Source organism: Phlebotomus argentipes, unplaced genomic scaffold (assembly GCF_947086385.1).
Source record: "Phlebotomus argentipes unplaced genomic scaffold, Phlebotomus argentipes genome assembly scaffold_18, whole genome shotgun sequence".
Classification (NCBI taxonomy): domain Eukaryota; kingdom Metazoa; phylum Arthropoda; class Insecta; order Diptera; family Psychodidae; genus Phlebotomus; species Phlebotomus argentipes.
Window position 1 is genome coordinate 11,757,607 of NW_026776177.1, and position 14,313 is coordinate 11,771,919.

At 42.8% G+C, this 14,313-nt stretch overlaps 3 protein-coding genes across 5 annotated transcripts; all 3 read right to left on the reverse strand.

Annotated features, from left to right (window-relative positions):
• Positions 1–184: 184 nt before the first annotated feature.
• On the reverse strand, positions 185–6,896 carry LOC132259170 (EGF-like domain-containing protein 1). The gene is made up of 8 exons (XM_059756722.1): positions 6,738–6,896; positions 4,669–4,920; positions 3,118–3,292; positions 2,308–2,391; positions 1,377–1,510; positions 1,024–1,315; positions 630–871; positions 185–573 (listed from the first exon to the last, which is right to left on the reverse strand). Exons 1-8 carry the CDS (start codon positions 6,894–6,896, stop codon positions 199–201), a joined length of 1,713 nt encoding a protein of 570 aa, XP_059612705.1. The 3' UTR covers positions 185–198.
• A 2,957-nt stretch (positions 6,897–9,853) lies between these two features.
• Positions 9,854–11,240, reverse strand: LOC132260155 (ninjurin-A-like). The gene is made up of 3 exons (XM_059758108.1): positions 10,699–11,240; positions 10,571–10,638; positions 9,854–10,507 (listed from the first exon to the last, which is right to left on the reverse strand). Exons 1-3 carry the CDS (start codon positions 11,105–11,107, stop codon positions 10,055–10,057), a joined length of 930 nt encoding a protein of 309 aa, XP_059614091.1. The 5' UTR covers positions 11,108–11,240; the 3' UTR covers positions 9,854–10,054.
• Positions 11,241–11,387: 147 nt separating this feature from the next.
• LOC132259486 (ninjurin-A-like) lies at positions 11,388–14,312 on the reverse strand. 3 transcript variants are annotated; one of them, XM_059757136.1, is made up of 5 exons: positions 14,032–14,312; positions 13,160–13,360; positions 12,533–12,632; positions 12,237–12,275; positions 11,388–12,168 (listed from the first exon to the last, which is right to left on the reverse strand). In XM_059757136.1, the coding sequence occupies exons 2-5, from the start codon at positions 13,328–13,330 to the stop codon at positions 11,576–11,578; spliced, it is 903 nt and encodes a 300-aa protein (XP_059613119.1). In that variant the 5' UTR covers positions 13,331–13,360; positions 14,032–14,312; the 3' UTR covers positions 11,388–11,575. The 3 variants fall into 3 exon arrangements, with proteins under 3 accessions (XP_059613119.1, XP_059613120.1, XP_059613121.1); XM_059757137.1 differs by lacking the exon at positions 12,237–12,275 and having other exon boundaries at positions 14,032–14,310; XM_059757138.1 differs by lacking the exons at positions 13,160–13,360; positions 14,032–14,312 and adding an exon at positions 12,699–12,869.
• Between the last annotated feature and the right edge of the window lies 1 nt (position 14,313).

Genomic DNA, 14,313 nt, shown 5'->3' on the forward strand with positions numbered 1-14,313 from the left:
TTACTGAAATCACTTAATTATATTTCGATTTTATGCTATTAATAGATTGTCAGTTCAGAGATAAGCTAGTTGCGAAGGATGCGAAGGATTATTTACAAAGTTGTCCTGTTCTGATCCTGAAGAATTTTGACGCGCGAATTCCATGAATGGTGTTTGATGGTGGGTTTTCGATCACAAATGCTCTCGCCTGCACTGCTTTCACTCAATCTGACCCTTGTGGTTCACATAGGTGTCGAAGAAGCCTCCCTCGGCCTTTCTGTACTTTAGCTTCGTACACGTGGTGAGCAGTGATCCTGCCAGGACGAAGATCACAGCGCAACTCGTGGCCACGAGTGTGAACAGCATTGAAGTCTTGAGACAAGTCTCATTCGGAGCCTCACGTTTCGTTGCAAAGTTATCATTAGCGGCGCCGTCTAGGAACTCATCATCCTCTTCTTGAAGCACTCTTAGGGACTGGAAGAGGCTGATGTTGTCTGAGATTGTCTCTCGACTTGGAGGGTCATTCTCTATTGTTTGGTTGGCGATCTCTCTCTTCGCCACACTCTTGAGATTCCTCCAGTGACAAGGTTGACTCTGAAAGACCATCGAAGCATTAATTATGATCTCTAGAGATGTTTAAGACTTCTTACTGGACATCTTCCGTGACACATCCGTACGTCGCATTCGATGTAAAGCGCAGGAGATCCTGTAAATCTGAAGGTTTTCATGTAGGCAAAAACTTGCGTCTCATAGATTCCACTTTCTGACCAAGAACCTCGGAAGCGAGAGATCAGTTTATCGTCGACAGGACACCCAAATTCGTCGATCATTTGTATCCTCTTGTTAGCTCCATTGTGGGCGTAACAATCATTTACGACAATATCAAATCCATCTGAAAAAAATGTATAATAAATAATAGTGGTAAATAAACTTAAATAGCTCCACAAAAATGAAATAAAATTATATATAGAGAGGTAAATCCTTCACTTATAGAAAATTTAGTTCATTTCATATGATTTTATCAAAATTGTTAAGCAATCTTACCGTATTTGCTCCTCATGTAGATGATAAGCGTTAGAGGATCTCCAACTCTGACCGGTCCAGCCACTCTGGCTCCATTGATTCCATAACCATTGCGTATCTCCATATAGCACTCCGGAGGGCTTAGCGTGAAGACAACCGGATTGCCTGTGGCCACTTCAACGTCCAAGAAAGGGAAAGTCACTGTCTTCCAGAAATCGTAACCATATTCGCACGTGACCTTAAAGTGCTCGTCGAACTCCTCCTCGATCAGAGGATTGTACTGAACTGTGATGGTGTTCCACATGAAGTTTTTCTGCATACAAAAATAAATCCTTCGAGATCAGTCGTGAGGATGAGTTAAGAGAACGTCTTACAGTGGGATTCTTGCGGCTGTCCTCGCCGTGAGCATTCTTTCCCAGGGTTCCGCACCTATTCAGCTGGATGTAGAACTCATAGTAGTCCCTGCCGGATCCGTTGATGTACATGCAATCGGGATCGTACGCATAGCCTGGGCGGGAAGAAGAGGATTGTGAGTGCATTCACATGCAAGAAAGTGATCACTCAATTAATGATGGACTGTTTATTCGTGAAGGTCTTCTTTTTATGTGCAGAAAACATAATGAATCGCCTCGGCGATGGAGTGAAGAAATTTCACGGTGTCTGCATGATCATTCTGTTCTTACACATTGTTCCTGATGTCACGGTAATTTCATATTTACAGACTTGGGAGAACCACCATCGAAGGCAACAATCACGATCTGCTTTGCCACTTTTTAGACACTTTTTCTCTCTCTCTCTTTAATTAATTAACCCTTTAGCGAGGTCGTGATGATTTCTTGTTGTGCCTTTTGGCATCAATGTGCTCTCGAAGAGTTAACGCTTGTCTTAAACCAACTGAAAGCACTCACAGAGATTCCTAATGCAATTCTCGCGAGTGCGCAATCAAAATAATGAAAATTGAATGAAATTCCTCGCGATGTGATTTTCCCATTGGCTTCAGGAAGAGACACACGATGACAAGGTGCAATTTTCCCTTTCAGGTGGAATAATTCAATTTATGGCGCTCTCTTAGGTTGAACAAATGGGCGTCTTAATGGCGCAGAAGTGTGAAGTTTTCTCATAATGGCCATCCAGTGCAAGTGCATCAGATGGGAAGGGCATCGAGGAAGTCGACAAAGGGTGGCCCTTAATGACAATTTGCACAATGACAGCGTCTCTTCCAACTGATCGGACGCGTTCGGATGAATGAATTGGTGTGTGACTCAATGAATATCACGATGATGATGATGGTGGGAAGTCAATTACCTGCTGAATATAGGAGGCCAGCAAATGAACCATTAAATCCGATTCGGATCTTCATGTAATCATCCTGGCATTCGGCTTCGATGTCTGCAAGAGGAAAAAAGAAGGCAAGACAATGTTGAGATGATGAGGAAAACCAACGAAAAGATTATGAAGTTTGAACTCTCTTGGTGAATTACAATAATTAATTGAAATTTCTTCTCCTCGCCACGATCATTTAATTATTGCCACGACCACCACAAGAATACAACCTCAAAGAGAGGAGGCAATGAAAGTGATCGCCATGGACAATTGAGGGAGTCTCCGGAGGAAGAGACTCAGCAAATGAGCTTCTTTTCTGCTTAGCCACCATCAATTGTTCCCATCTAATTTCTCAATCCTTTCTCTCTCGCTCGAAATATCGTGATTGATAACACGGAGATCTTCCCTTTTGTGTGCCCACAGGAATGCGAAATATTTATGGGAAGATCCACAACTCTGAGAGAGTTTTACTTTTCTCAGAGGTCAATGTCAAGATTAGTGGAGATGAGAAGCATATTTCCTGGGATTTTGCGTTTAAACCCATTCTTGTGATTCTTCTAGTCTCCTGAATGTTTTTTGTTTTATATTAGACGCTTTAGTAAACCCCAAAAATTCAAAATGATGACACAAAAATATGCAAAGTTTCTCAATAAAGTGCGCCACATCCGAAAATACTCAATTGTATTCATATTTAACTAACACTTGGACCCTGACTTGTCTCATTTATCCGAAGATTAACAACTTCCGAGGCGATCTCTTTAACATTTCGCCCACTTTTTGCGCTGTACTTACGCTGGACTCGGGTGTTGTTGAATCGATACCGCCTCGTGTAGTCCCTGTCCCAGAGATCAGGCCGCCAGGACTCCAGGTCGACGGAGGCTCCAGTGTGGTAGGACGTGGCGGCGGGAATCCTCGTCCGGATGGGCGTGACTGGAATGTATCCCGCCGTGTCGGAGAGATAAACCACCTGTGAAGAATGAAGACATCTCATAAAGGCGTATTGCGACACACTCTCTGGATGCAGGAGGCGAAGGTGAAGTCTCATCACGCCCACAAATTTGAATATAATCCACGCGTCAGGTGCGAGAAAAGCCCAGGAGGTGAGATGTTGGCCAATATCCGGCCCTGCGAGACACCTTAACCGCGAGCCATTCAAATTCCAGGTAATTGTACAATTATTGCCTCGAAATTTTCTTTCGCGGCGAGGGTGTTGCTGTGGCCTCATGAGAAAAACCATAAAAGACGCTCGAAGGTTGACGGAGGCCTCTGATTGGAAAGATAAGGCAGAACAACACGTTGACTTTCCACACATTAATTATTAATAATAACTAAAAATGTGTTTTGTCGACAAATTGAGACTCTTCTTTCATTGAAAACAAGAAAATCTACTAACAACAATTACCAAATTCAAAGAATTCAATAGAAGCAATACGGAAATATTTTATGAAAAAAAGAAATCATTATCAGGAAAATTCATGAGATTTTGCAAAACAACTTCCACGCAGAAATGAGAGCTTCTGAGGACAAAATGTATGCCATCGACCATGAAATGATTCAATGTGAATTTTATTGCTGGAGGATATTTTGCAATCAGCCCACAATTAAAAACGCTGAGCCACTTTGCTGATCATGGTCGAGATTTTGAGAGTCTGTCGAGAAGAATACCCCAAATTTCACACACATCTTCAGGGTAAATTAACCCCACAAATTGACTGCTATATGAGGAGACGTATGAATCTCATTGCAAGGTGGCAATCCTTGTGGGAAAGTTGATTCTTTTCTCTTGAATTTGAACTACACACTCCACACATGCCTTCCATGGCCACATTTGTGTGAAATAGGCATTTCGAAAGAGAATATAAATTCCCCTCTTCACCTCAATTGACCATCAATATGTTATTTTTGTATTTTTGTTTCCAGGATCCGCTGAAGCGAGACGCTCAAGACAAGCGCTTTCGGCACTTTTCTCTCTCGCCATCATCGTGACAGATTTTGGAGGAATTTCCGATGGCAGATGGTCAAGAACGCGAGATGAGAATCTATCGTCAGAAGCAATTTAATTGGGAGCACTTCGCGAGAGTGCTTACACAATGATATTAGTCATGTGGAAACATTGACTTGCATTGAGGCGCTTGAGGCATATTTTTGAAAATTCCAGGCATTGTGTGTTACTCACATGGTACATGAGTCCATAAAGTACGCCAAAAGTGTTAGAAAATCTAATGTGATACAATGATATCGCAAATGAGCTGAAACGAAGGATATGCAGGAAAAGAGTTCATAGGATTTCACCCACTCATTCAAATTTGCCGGTGAGGAAGTTTCTAAACTGAACTGACTCACCGGATCGCTTCCCTCGTGGGAGAGCGCCTCTCGGCTCTGGTTCTGTGCCTCCACCGACGTGGCGGCTGTCTTAGTGTCCTCAGCCCGTTTCTGCAGCTTCGAAGGCGTCTGATGACTCACTGGCACGAAGATCTTGGGCGTGGGCTTAAAGGCAGTCCTGTTGCCTGGCGATTTGCTCACGCTCTTCGTCACATGACCTGTGATGCTCACGTCCGTGGACGTCTCGGCGGTGTCCGCCAGGCATCCAGTGATCTGCAATTGCGTCAAAGATCCGGGGCGAAAGTGAGATTGAGCAAAAGGGGAAATTGACTCATCGCCAGACGCAGCCTCTCAATTGATTCGGATTTATTTGCGCTCTCTGGCGAGATGTCGAGAAATGGGTTTTGATGTAAGATGCCCCATTGTCTTACCTGGACTATGACGAAAATGGCGAAGGCGATCTGGCGCAATCTGCAGAGAGAGATGGGGAAGACGTAAGAAATTGCTCTATATTTAACGAAGTGGGGGCGCTCGATCTTCGGCCTCGCGATTTTCACCTCAATTGACTCTCTTTCTTCACCAGGTTTTTTTCTGGTTCTATTCTTTGACACCAGCCTCGCTCTCGATCAGTTATGTTCTTTTCCCCAGAGTGGCAAAGATGGATCATAACTGCAGAGACAGAAGAACTGTTTTCTTCCCATGGCAAAATGGCATAAATTTCGTCAAAATCAATATATGCTGTGTGAAGGTGGGATAATTGAGATGCATTCGGTATATGGCAATTGGAATTGTTGTCAGATCAGTCAAGGTCACGACATCCGCGAGTCTCTTTGTTGACAAGAGGTTCTGGACCGTTATGGAGGAGGCATAGATAAAAAGCGCCCATAATTGGTGCTTTTGCGACTCGAGTGGTGAAAAAGCGCGCGCAAAAGCGTCCAATTTTGCGAATCGGAGATTCCTTCGGATACTTTAAGAATATATGTATAAGAGAGTGAGGCAGAAGAATATTGCATAGAATATAAGTGTGGTTAATAATAGGAAATGTCTCTGGGAAATTTCTTTCTTTCTTTCTTTCCACACTCCATGTAATTTATTTTGGATGATTGAAACGTGATCATTTCCATGAAGTCACTCTTCGGGGCTCTTCCACACTGCAAAATAATGCACAATGACGAGAAAAGGTGGAATTCTTAAAGCCATATACATATACAGTGAGGCGCAAAAATTCTTGGCGCGCAAACGGGATTCAATTAATGCTTTGCTGCCTTTCCTACGCCAATGATGACATAACGTGATCGCGAGGCACTAAAATTGTCTCTTCGCCTTGGCTAAAACCAAAATTAAATTAATAATCGACAAGAACAGTAAAAGCCACAAGAGATCCTCGACATTGAGACAAAGAAAGATTCTTGCACATGGCTCCGATCTGTATCGAATTGGATGGGTGAGGAGTAATTGCAAAAACCACATAGACGTGCATCAATAAATATCGCGAGTGACTCCCGTGAATTGGATGATTGTTTGTTTATTGTGGCCCTTTTTTGCCATGAGTCGAGGAGCCATGTGACTGTCTTCTTCCAGCCACTCTTTTTCGCGGTTTTGCATCACCTGGGAAAAACACGCGGCCAAAGGCATATTTGCTGACTCTCTTCATCAGGGTGGGAATATCTTGAGATCATCGATCGATGATGAAGTTGCGCTTAAGAGTTTTTCACTCAAACATCGCGATCTCTGGCCAGATCGACATTATAATCAAGTCGGATTTGATTTGGTTGCAGAAAATGGGTTACAAGTCAATTTTTACAAACCGTTTGTCAAGTGACTAAGAAATGGCAGTTTGTCTGTTTCTTGGGAAAAGAAGGGTTCATTGGTGGCCTGATTCTGGAGAGTACTTTTCAAGCTAATGAGAGCAACTCTTCTCAGCCAAAGAATTCGAGCAATCGACGAATTGCTCAGGAATGCTCGCGATGAGGAAAATTTCACACAATCTAGCGATAGAATGCTGGCTCCAAATTGGCCGATTGAGAGTGTTCGGCGGATGGAAATTGCCTCTTCCACCTTCGCCGTGGCCTTTTGATCCAGAGACCCACTTTATGGTGCATAAGAACATCTCCCCAAGGAAGAACAGGGTGAATCGGCAGCCAATCACGCGTACTCAATTCCACACCATCATTTGGCCACACTAATCGATCACGCTTCTCCACTCTCAGGCCCCCGCCTTGCTTAATATGGACCCTTTCCTCAGTCATTCACCCGATGATTGCCGGCCTAATAGAGAAATTACACGCCGCCTAAAAAATCTCCCATTCTAATGCCATCTTCCATTAACAGTATGTCACATTACGCCTTAAGTCAGCCACGCAACATTTAATAAAGTAACAACCATCGCGATGCCCCCTCGCAATGTAATTGCTGGCAAAGGTAAAATTATGTATTCAAAATTGGATGCAATTTCGCGGAAGATTAGGGAAACGGGATTGATTCTCTTTCTTCGCCTATAAGAGGACGTGATGGAGATTTTGTGAATGATTCTCCCGAGATGAATTCTCAACTGCAAGAACTTTCTTTGGGGCGCGAACAAAGACACAATTATTTCCACGTTTCGGTGGCTTTTCTCCCAGCTAGAAATGTTACACATTATGGGTGGTGTTTTGGGTTCAAAAGTCACAGGAATTCCTCTATTGAAGCGTGCATGGAAAAGCGAACAAAGAATTGTTCTGCTGGGTGCCAAAGTTGCAATTTAGAACATTCTAAAGAGAACTGATTCATAAGTGAATACGCGTATAATGAGTGATTTATTGTCATTTAGGACTGTATATTAGATTAGTAAAGTTCTGCTCTTTGCCGATTATTCCTTAACATCATTTCTGTGTGATTGAAGGGAACGAACACTTCGAATTTACAACTTCCTCAAGTGATTGACAGAAATTGCCATTCTCACAATATTCAGGCGCGTCGATGAAAAAAAGTTCTTAAAACAACAGTAAGAACATTTGTCTAAAATGGGTTAATAAGACTATTGATTTTGATCAATTGAATGAATTCCCCAGACGGAGCGAAAGAGGCTCTTTAGCCGAGCTGTTTTTGATCACATCTTCTCAATCTCATGATCATTGGGCCAGATTTCTCACCAACATCCACAAGTATAGCATCTTCTAGATCACTCAACTGATTAAAATTATGCCTTATCATCGTCCATGGGCTTGAAATTGCCCTGGGAAGGTCTTCCAGGAATTTTGCGAGCCTCTGGCCTTTTGTCACTGGCGAAAATTCTCACAGAGATGCAGCACAAGTGCACAACTAAGACAATTGAGGTGTCTTAGCGCTTTTTATCAGCGACAGTGATCGTTTTCAGGGCATAAAAGTGTGACTCTGGGTACATTGTGTTAGAACATATTTTTTGTGCACGGAATTACAAGAAGAAGCGCATGTTCTCGAGGGCGTACCAAAAATTGACATCAATTATTTCTGGCTCATATTCATATTGCGAGAAGGGATTCCAAACACTGCTATTTTAGAATAGAACGGGATTTGAGCATTTGACGTGGGTTCAGTTAGATAAAATTGCTCTCACCTCATTTGACACATTTTCTCGGTGGCTTTTTCGGCTTAGGCGAATTTTTGCAAATCCTACGACACTTTTTCGGTCACACCAAAGTCTTTTCTCTCAGAGCAGTGCAAAAATTGATACTGAGACGCGCTGTCACCAGAAGAAGAAGAAGCTGTTAAATGCACAACAGTTAGGAAAATCACTCATAGAGCACTTCTTTTGCATCACTGTAACCATTAAACTGCAATTGTCGCGGAGCCACAAACACACAAAAATCCTCTGCCATCCACGGAAAATCTCTCAGAATCACTCAAGATCTCCAAGCATTTTCCACGATGCAGCGACGAAAATCTCCTTGGCCACCCACTCACAATCAAAAGGCAAAAAAAGTGAAGAACCGAACAAGTTTCACTTTTAATTATTGGATCGCCGCGGTCATAATGAATTCACAATTGCGAGAGAGTTACGCAAGATGGTCTGTTTGAATATTTTTCCGCGCCACTGGGACAGGCTTTCCCCGGCTGCAGCCTCACAGAATGCTCTCAAGATTTTCGCGCCTCACTCGCGAGCCTCGCCGGACAGGTGTGAAGCGAAGCGAGCCGCCAAGTGAACTTATAAAGCTGCCACTATAGCGCCTTCCAGCTGAGAGAGCGACAATGGAGGCGCCCGGTGGCCCGAGCTTTGGCATGGGCTTTGTTCTTCTAATGCTCTGCATATGGGGCAGTGCATAGTCATTTATCACTATCAGCTGCGCTGGGGAGAATCGTGAAGAAGATGAAAATCGCGAGTTTCCCGCCTTTTGCGCAAATGAGCAGAAAGAGCGGGAAAACCATTGGTATCCCAAAAAGGAACTCTTTCAGCAAATCATTGGACATTTCAAATTTAAAAGAACATGGATCGGAAAAATGGAAGAAAAATTAAACCATTAACTTGTTTTGACAACTTTGTTTGATAAATAATCAATTTTTTCAGTTTATTTATTCATTATCTCTTTGGAGATAAAATTTCTTGCAGACAAAGTTAAATTAATCAAGAAACCACTGAAATTATTAAGGTTCCAACTGAATTGCTCCGTGTTCACAATTTCTTGCTGAAATACCAGCCAAAGGCAGGTCATAACTGCTGAGAATGTAATAATAGGTCTCCAGAGCTTCCCAAGAATTAAAATTTCGAGAATATACACAACAATAATCGAGATTGTCCACTTCTGTTCTTTGCTTATCACTTCTCTGATCAAGCTTCCTTCCTGCTCCTTGGAGCTGAATTCCAGCAGCTCTTTGAGGTACAGCGAGCGCTTCTCATTGGGCGACACGTAGAATTTAACCATGGAACACACTGGGAATTTTGAGGGACCACCTCGGATTTGTGATACCGAGACTCGTGATGCGAATAAAAGGCGATTAGCGAACGCCTTCTCGGATTTTGCGAACAGGTGGGAACGCAAAGCGTGAAGGGCGTTCCCTGATGGGCCGATATGGGGCACTCAGGCGGGAACGTGACGGCAATTATATCGAAGGTGTGAAGGATGAGGAAGAGAGCATCTCAATCGCAGCCCTTCAACAGTGACGCTCTCATATAAGTTTATGGGCGAAATTAATCACCCAAAGACGGAGAAATTGATTGTGAGAAAGACTCTTTCAGTGGGAGAAGTTGATGGTCGGGAATTCCCGAGAAGGGTTATGCAATATCACTATCCATGCTTTATCTCGAAAATTCTCCACCTACAGATCACATAATTTTTTTTAGCAAAATGACTCAAGGTAGACTCTTTGGAGCATTGAGAGTTGCAAAAGTCCGCCAAGTCTCATCATTTGGTTTATGCTGGCTTAATTACTCAGTTGTGTGAGGTCATTAAATTCACGCAATGGCTATTCCCGGGTCCATTGGGGCGACTGGCGCTTGAAGTGTAGCGTCCACTGGAGGAGGTTTTGGAGCATCGGGAGACGGAACAGGAATATTTGGAGCTGGAGCAGCTCCAGATGCACTGCTTCCGCCGAAAGTGCTGATGAAGACGTTTATTAACGTGATCAGGAAGACGCCCAGGACTGAGAGATTGTTTATGCGATCCGCAGAAGCCATTCCACTGCGCCTCCTCATATTGAAGCGGTGACTCCAGATCAGCATAATGCCCACAGCCACTTGCAGGACGAGGCTGCTGATGATGAGAGTAATGCTCACGTAAAAGTACATATTATCGTCCCGGGTTTCGAGAATGTAGCGAAGTTGATTGGTATTGGCTGAGAGCAAGGCCAAATCTAGCATCCCCTGAGCCATGCTCTTCTTCTGCAGGTATTGAGATATATCGACGCCCTGGAGCCAAGCAAAAATGTTAATAAAAGTTAGTTATACAGTCTCTTAACATAAGAGATAAACCTTCGGTTTGTGGTGAGGCTCCACGCCTGCAGGTCCGCAATCGACAACAGTTTCATTTGGCTTTAGACCTGAGAAAAACAGGGTTTGGGGTTTATGAAATTTTCCAGATTTAATCAAATTTGTTTTACCTTTCTCAGGATCATCCTCATCTCCAGAAGTCTTATCTTTCTTCTCCTTTTCCTCATCAGGATTTTCATCTTCATCCGCCGTGAGAAAATCACAATCATCACTATCATCAGTCTTCTGTGTCTCTTCTTTATCCTTATTCGAGTCCTTATCTGTGTCATTATCACACTTTACTTCCACCACTTCAGACTTCCTGTCAGAATCCCTCCGGATGAGTTTCATTTCCTCCTCTGAACTGGGATTAGTTGACCCATTTTCACTCTCTTTCTTCTGCCGGCGATTCTTAAAAGACTTGTAAACACCCGACAAGCCATCTATCATTTTTCTTCCGGTCTCGCGCTTAAACGACGGATACTTTTTGCCGATCTTATCAAATGCCACATCCAGCACACTCGATTGGAACCCTGCCATAAAGGGTTTGCTGTTCCGAGAATGACCAACTCTACGCACTGACAAGAAGCCAACTGAGCCGCTTTCCGCGGTGTCTTCTTCAGAGATTCCGACAAATCGGCTCGCCACAATCTTCCAAGTCTAGGTATTGAGAGCAACAAGTAAATAGCTTTTTATTTAAAAATTCTTTATTAGTTTTAATATCGAAATTTGGTGAGTATCTAAGTTGAAACAGTGAGAGAGTTAATTGTCTATAATGCCTAATAAAGTATAGTAACAGTAATAGAGTATAGTAACTCTTCCCAATAAATATCACGACTTGTGTGTGAAAATGACGAGCATTAGCATAATGTGTTCACCTTCCCATAGCTCGTTTATCGCTATCTTGTGCCTCCTTATCAGACTGAGCGGCAGAAATAAACCTGCCTTCGGCCAACAATGCTCACTGTGGTGGAATTTTATGGTCTCCAGGATCCTCAACCCTAAAAATTAGTTTCTCATGTCAGGTGGAGGATCTGCCACTCCAAAAGACGATATAAACACATTAACAATGGTGATTAAGAAAATCCCTATGACTGTGAAGTTGTTAATTTTGTTTGCCTTGCAAATATCGTCTTGATTCCTCACATCGTAGCGACTATTGAGCACCAGACCGATTCCCACTGCCACTTGCAAGATCAAGCTCATCGAGATGAAAGTCACGCTGAAGTAGTAGTAAGGATGTCGAGTGTATGATTCTAAGACGTAGCGAAGCTGGTTAGCGTTGGCTGAGAGCAGGGCCAGGTCCATCATGCCCTGTGCGAGTGTTTTCTTGTGCTGGTAAACGTTCACATCTGGGATGACCCGCGGAGTCTCGGGATTTATAAGGACGCTTGGGCCAAAGTCGGGAGCGTAAGGAAACGCGGCTGGAACACTCCCTCGGCGAGGACCTTGTCCGTTGGGAGCAACTGGTTTCTCTTCTGGGTCGTCTTCACCTGCTCTGGAACCAACTTCAGGGAAAAAGCCATCATCCACTCCCGGGTGAGCGTCAGAATTGTACGGAACATCGTCATCTGGACTATCATTGTCATCTATTTCCGGTCCTGTCAAATAACATGAAAAGATACGTAGATTAGACATGAGGTCAGTTTATCCGCGTAATTTCACTTACTATAGAATCTTCTCACTTGATGATGCCTTACGGAATTGTCTGAGGCATGAATAAAAGTACAAAAATACCTTCAAAATCTATCAAAAAAACGTCATCTGAATATCTGAATGCATGATATCATTGAAAAGACACCCCAAATCAGTATGTTTGTACAAGATTACATTCCCAAAATCTCTGCCCGCCACTCTAAGCGATATCATGAATGCCACGAGTGCCTTATCTCTACTTCAGTGACGCTTTTTATTGGCAGCCAAGCACACAAAGCCATGCAAGAGAAGCAATTAAGTGAGATTCACCTGCAAGCGGCGGATAACGCGGTGGCAAATCAGTCTCTAACAGAGGTGCAGCATCATTTATAGCAGCATCCAAGCTCCTCCTGCTCCTCCTCGGTGATCTCTGAAAAATGGGGAAAACTTCAATGAGTCGCTCTTTGTCAATGAGTCAATGAAGCGCGGAATTCACAGATAGCATCTGACACAAAGCATTCCTTGCAGAGTGGTTTCAATTATATCAACACGATCACTAGTTAAGATTAGGAAGTCAAATGAACATTTCAAGAAAATTAGCTAAGATGATGAGGAAGAATTTCTCGCGATCATGCAGTAAATTGCAATATCGCGAGTGATAAAGCTTTGTCATTTTGAATGGTATTTCAATTCACATTCAGCGATTACAATTCATCTTTTATTCATGGAGTTTTCCGCTACAGGTAATCACTGTATATAAAACATTGAAAAGCACATGACAAAGAATAAACAAACAGTGGAGAGCAAAATAGATTACTAGAAATAACTCAACAATCGCCTGCGTGTTTTTTTTCTTATCTTCCCAATCAGGTCATAAATGAATTGATTGTCTGAGAAACTGGATTCACGCATAGCGCGGTAATTATCCCTTATTGTTATCAAGAAGTTGACACTCACACTTGCCGGGCGCGGGGAATTCGTCCGCGAGCCTCTGCCAAGAGCGCTGTCGGCTGAGTTTCTTCGGGATCTGCGACCTCTTGTGGTCTCATTTTCCTCAATGAAGGTCTCTCGGCTGTTTTCTCCGATCGTGGGCAGGTGAATCGACACGTGGTGATTGGAATTGGACATCTTCGAACACTGATGACTCACTTAAGAGATCTGCGAAAATGGACCGCAAAGCGACATTATTTGAGAGGCAAAAAATCCCAGACAACGGCGTTCTGAATTCTTAATCACGCAAGTGAGTTTATTACAGCACTCAACGCATTTATCAGGTCACACGCCCTTTGTTCCATTTCCACGTAAATAATAACGAGGGGATGATATTTCTCAGTAGTGAGAAATCGCGAGTAGAAGAGATTCTGAGAAGAGGTATTTTTAGAATGTTCGGAAACACTAATTTGCTGCCAAGTGAAATTATGTATATTATTTGCGTGAAATTGCACAAGCAGACCTTCCCGAAAACAGAAGTTCGCACTTCAATTTTCTTTGAATGCCTCAAAATAGAGTGGACAAGAATATAGATTATGGAAATGAGTACATAAAGCCGCAATTAAACTTGTAATCATGTGTTTAAATGACTTATTGTAAAAGCAATAATAATAATTTAATTTCATTAATTTGCGTAATCACATTAACATATAAATTTTTATCTTCCATCTATAAATATCTCTTCCAGCGTCTCCTCAACTCTGCCCTCAATTAGTGAATTTGTCTTGTCCACTTTTCCTTGTAATTAACCACAAATGATACCAAATTGTTTCACAATCACTCATTGTCAAAACTCAAAACTAGTCGATATTATCACAGCCCTTTCGGCATTTCATTACCTGACTGTTGAAGAAAAAGCACTTAAGAACTAGGCCAGTCACGGAGACGATTTATTGAATTTCCTTCCTCAATAATACACACAAGCACTATGCAAATTGATTTGACTTGGAACACTTGGAGTATTTGTTTTACTATTTGAGAATTTCACACAGAGATCAGACGCTGTCTTGAGATTCTCTCTATCTCCTCTCTTGGCGACACCCGGAGCGAGTCTGAGATCGCGACCAAGTCCGGCGACTTAATGAATCTCCGTGCCAACCGAGGCGATACAACAAACTGAG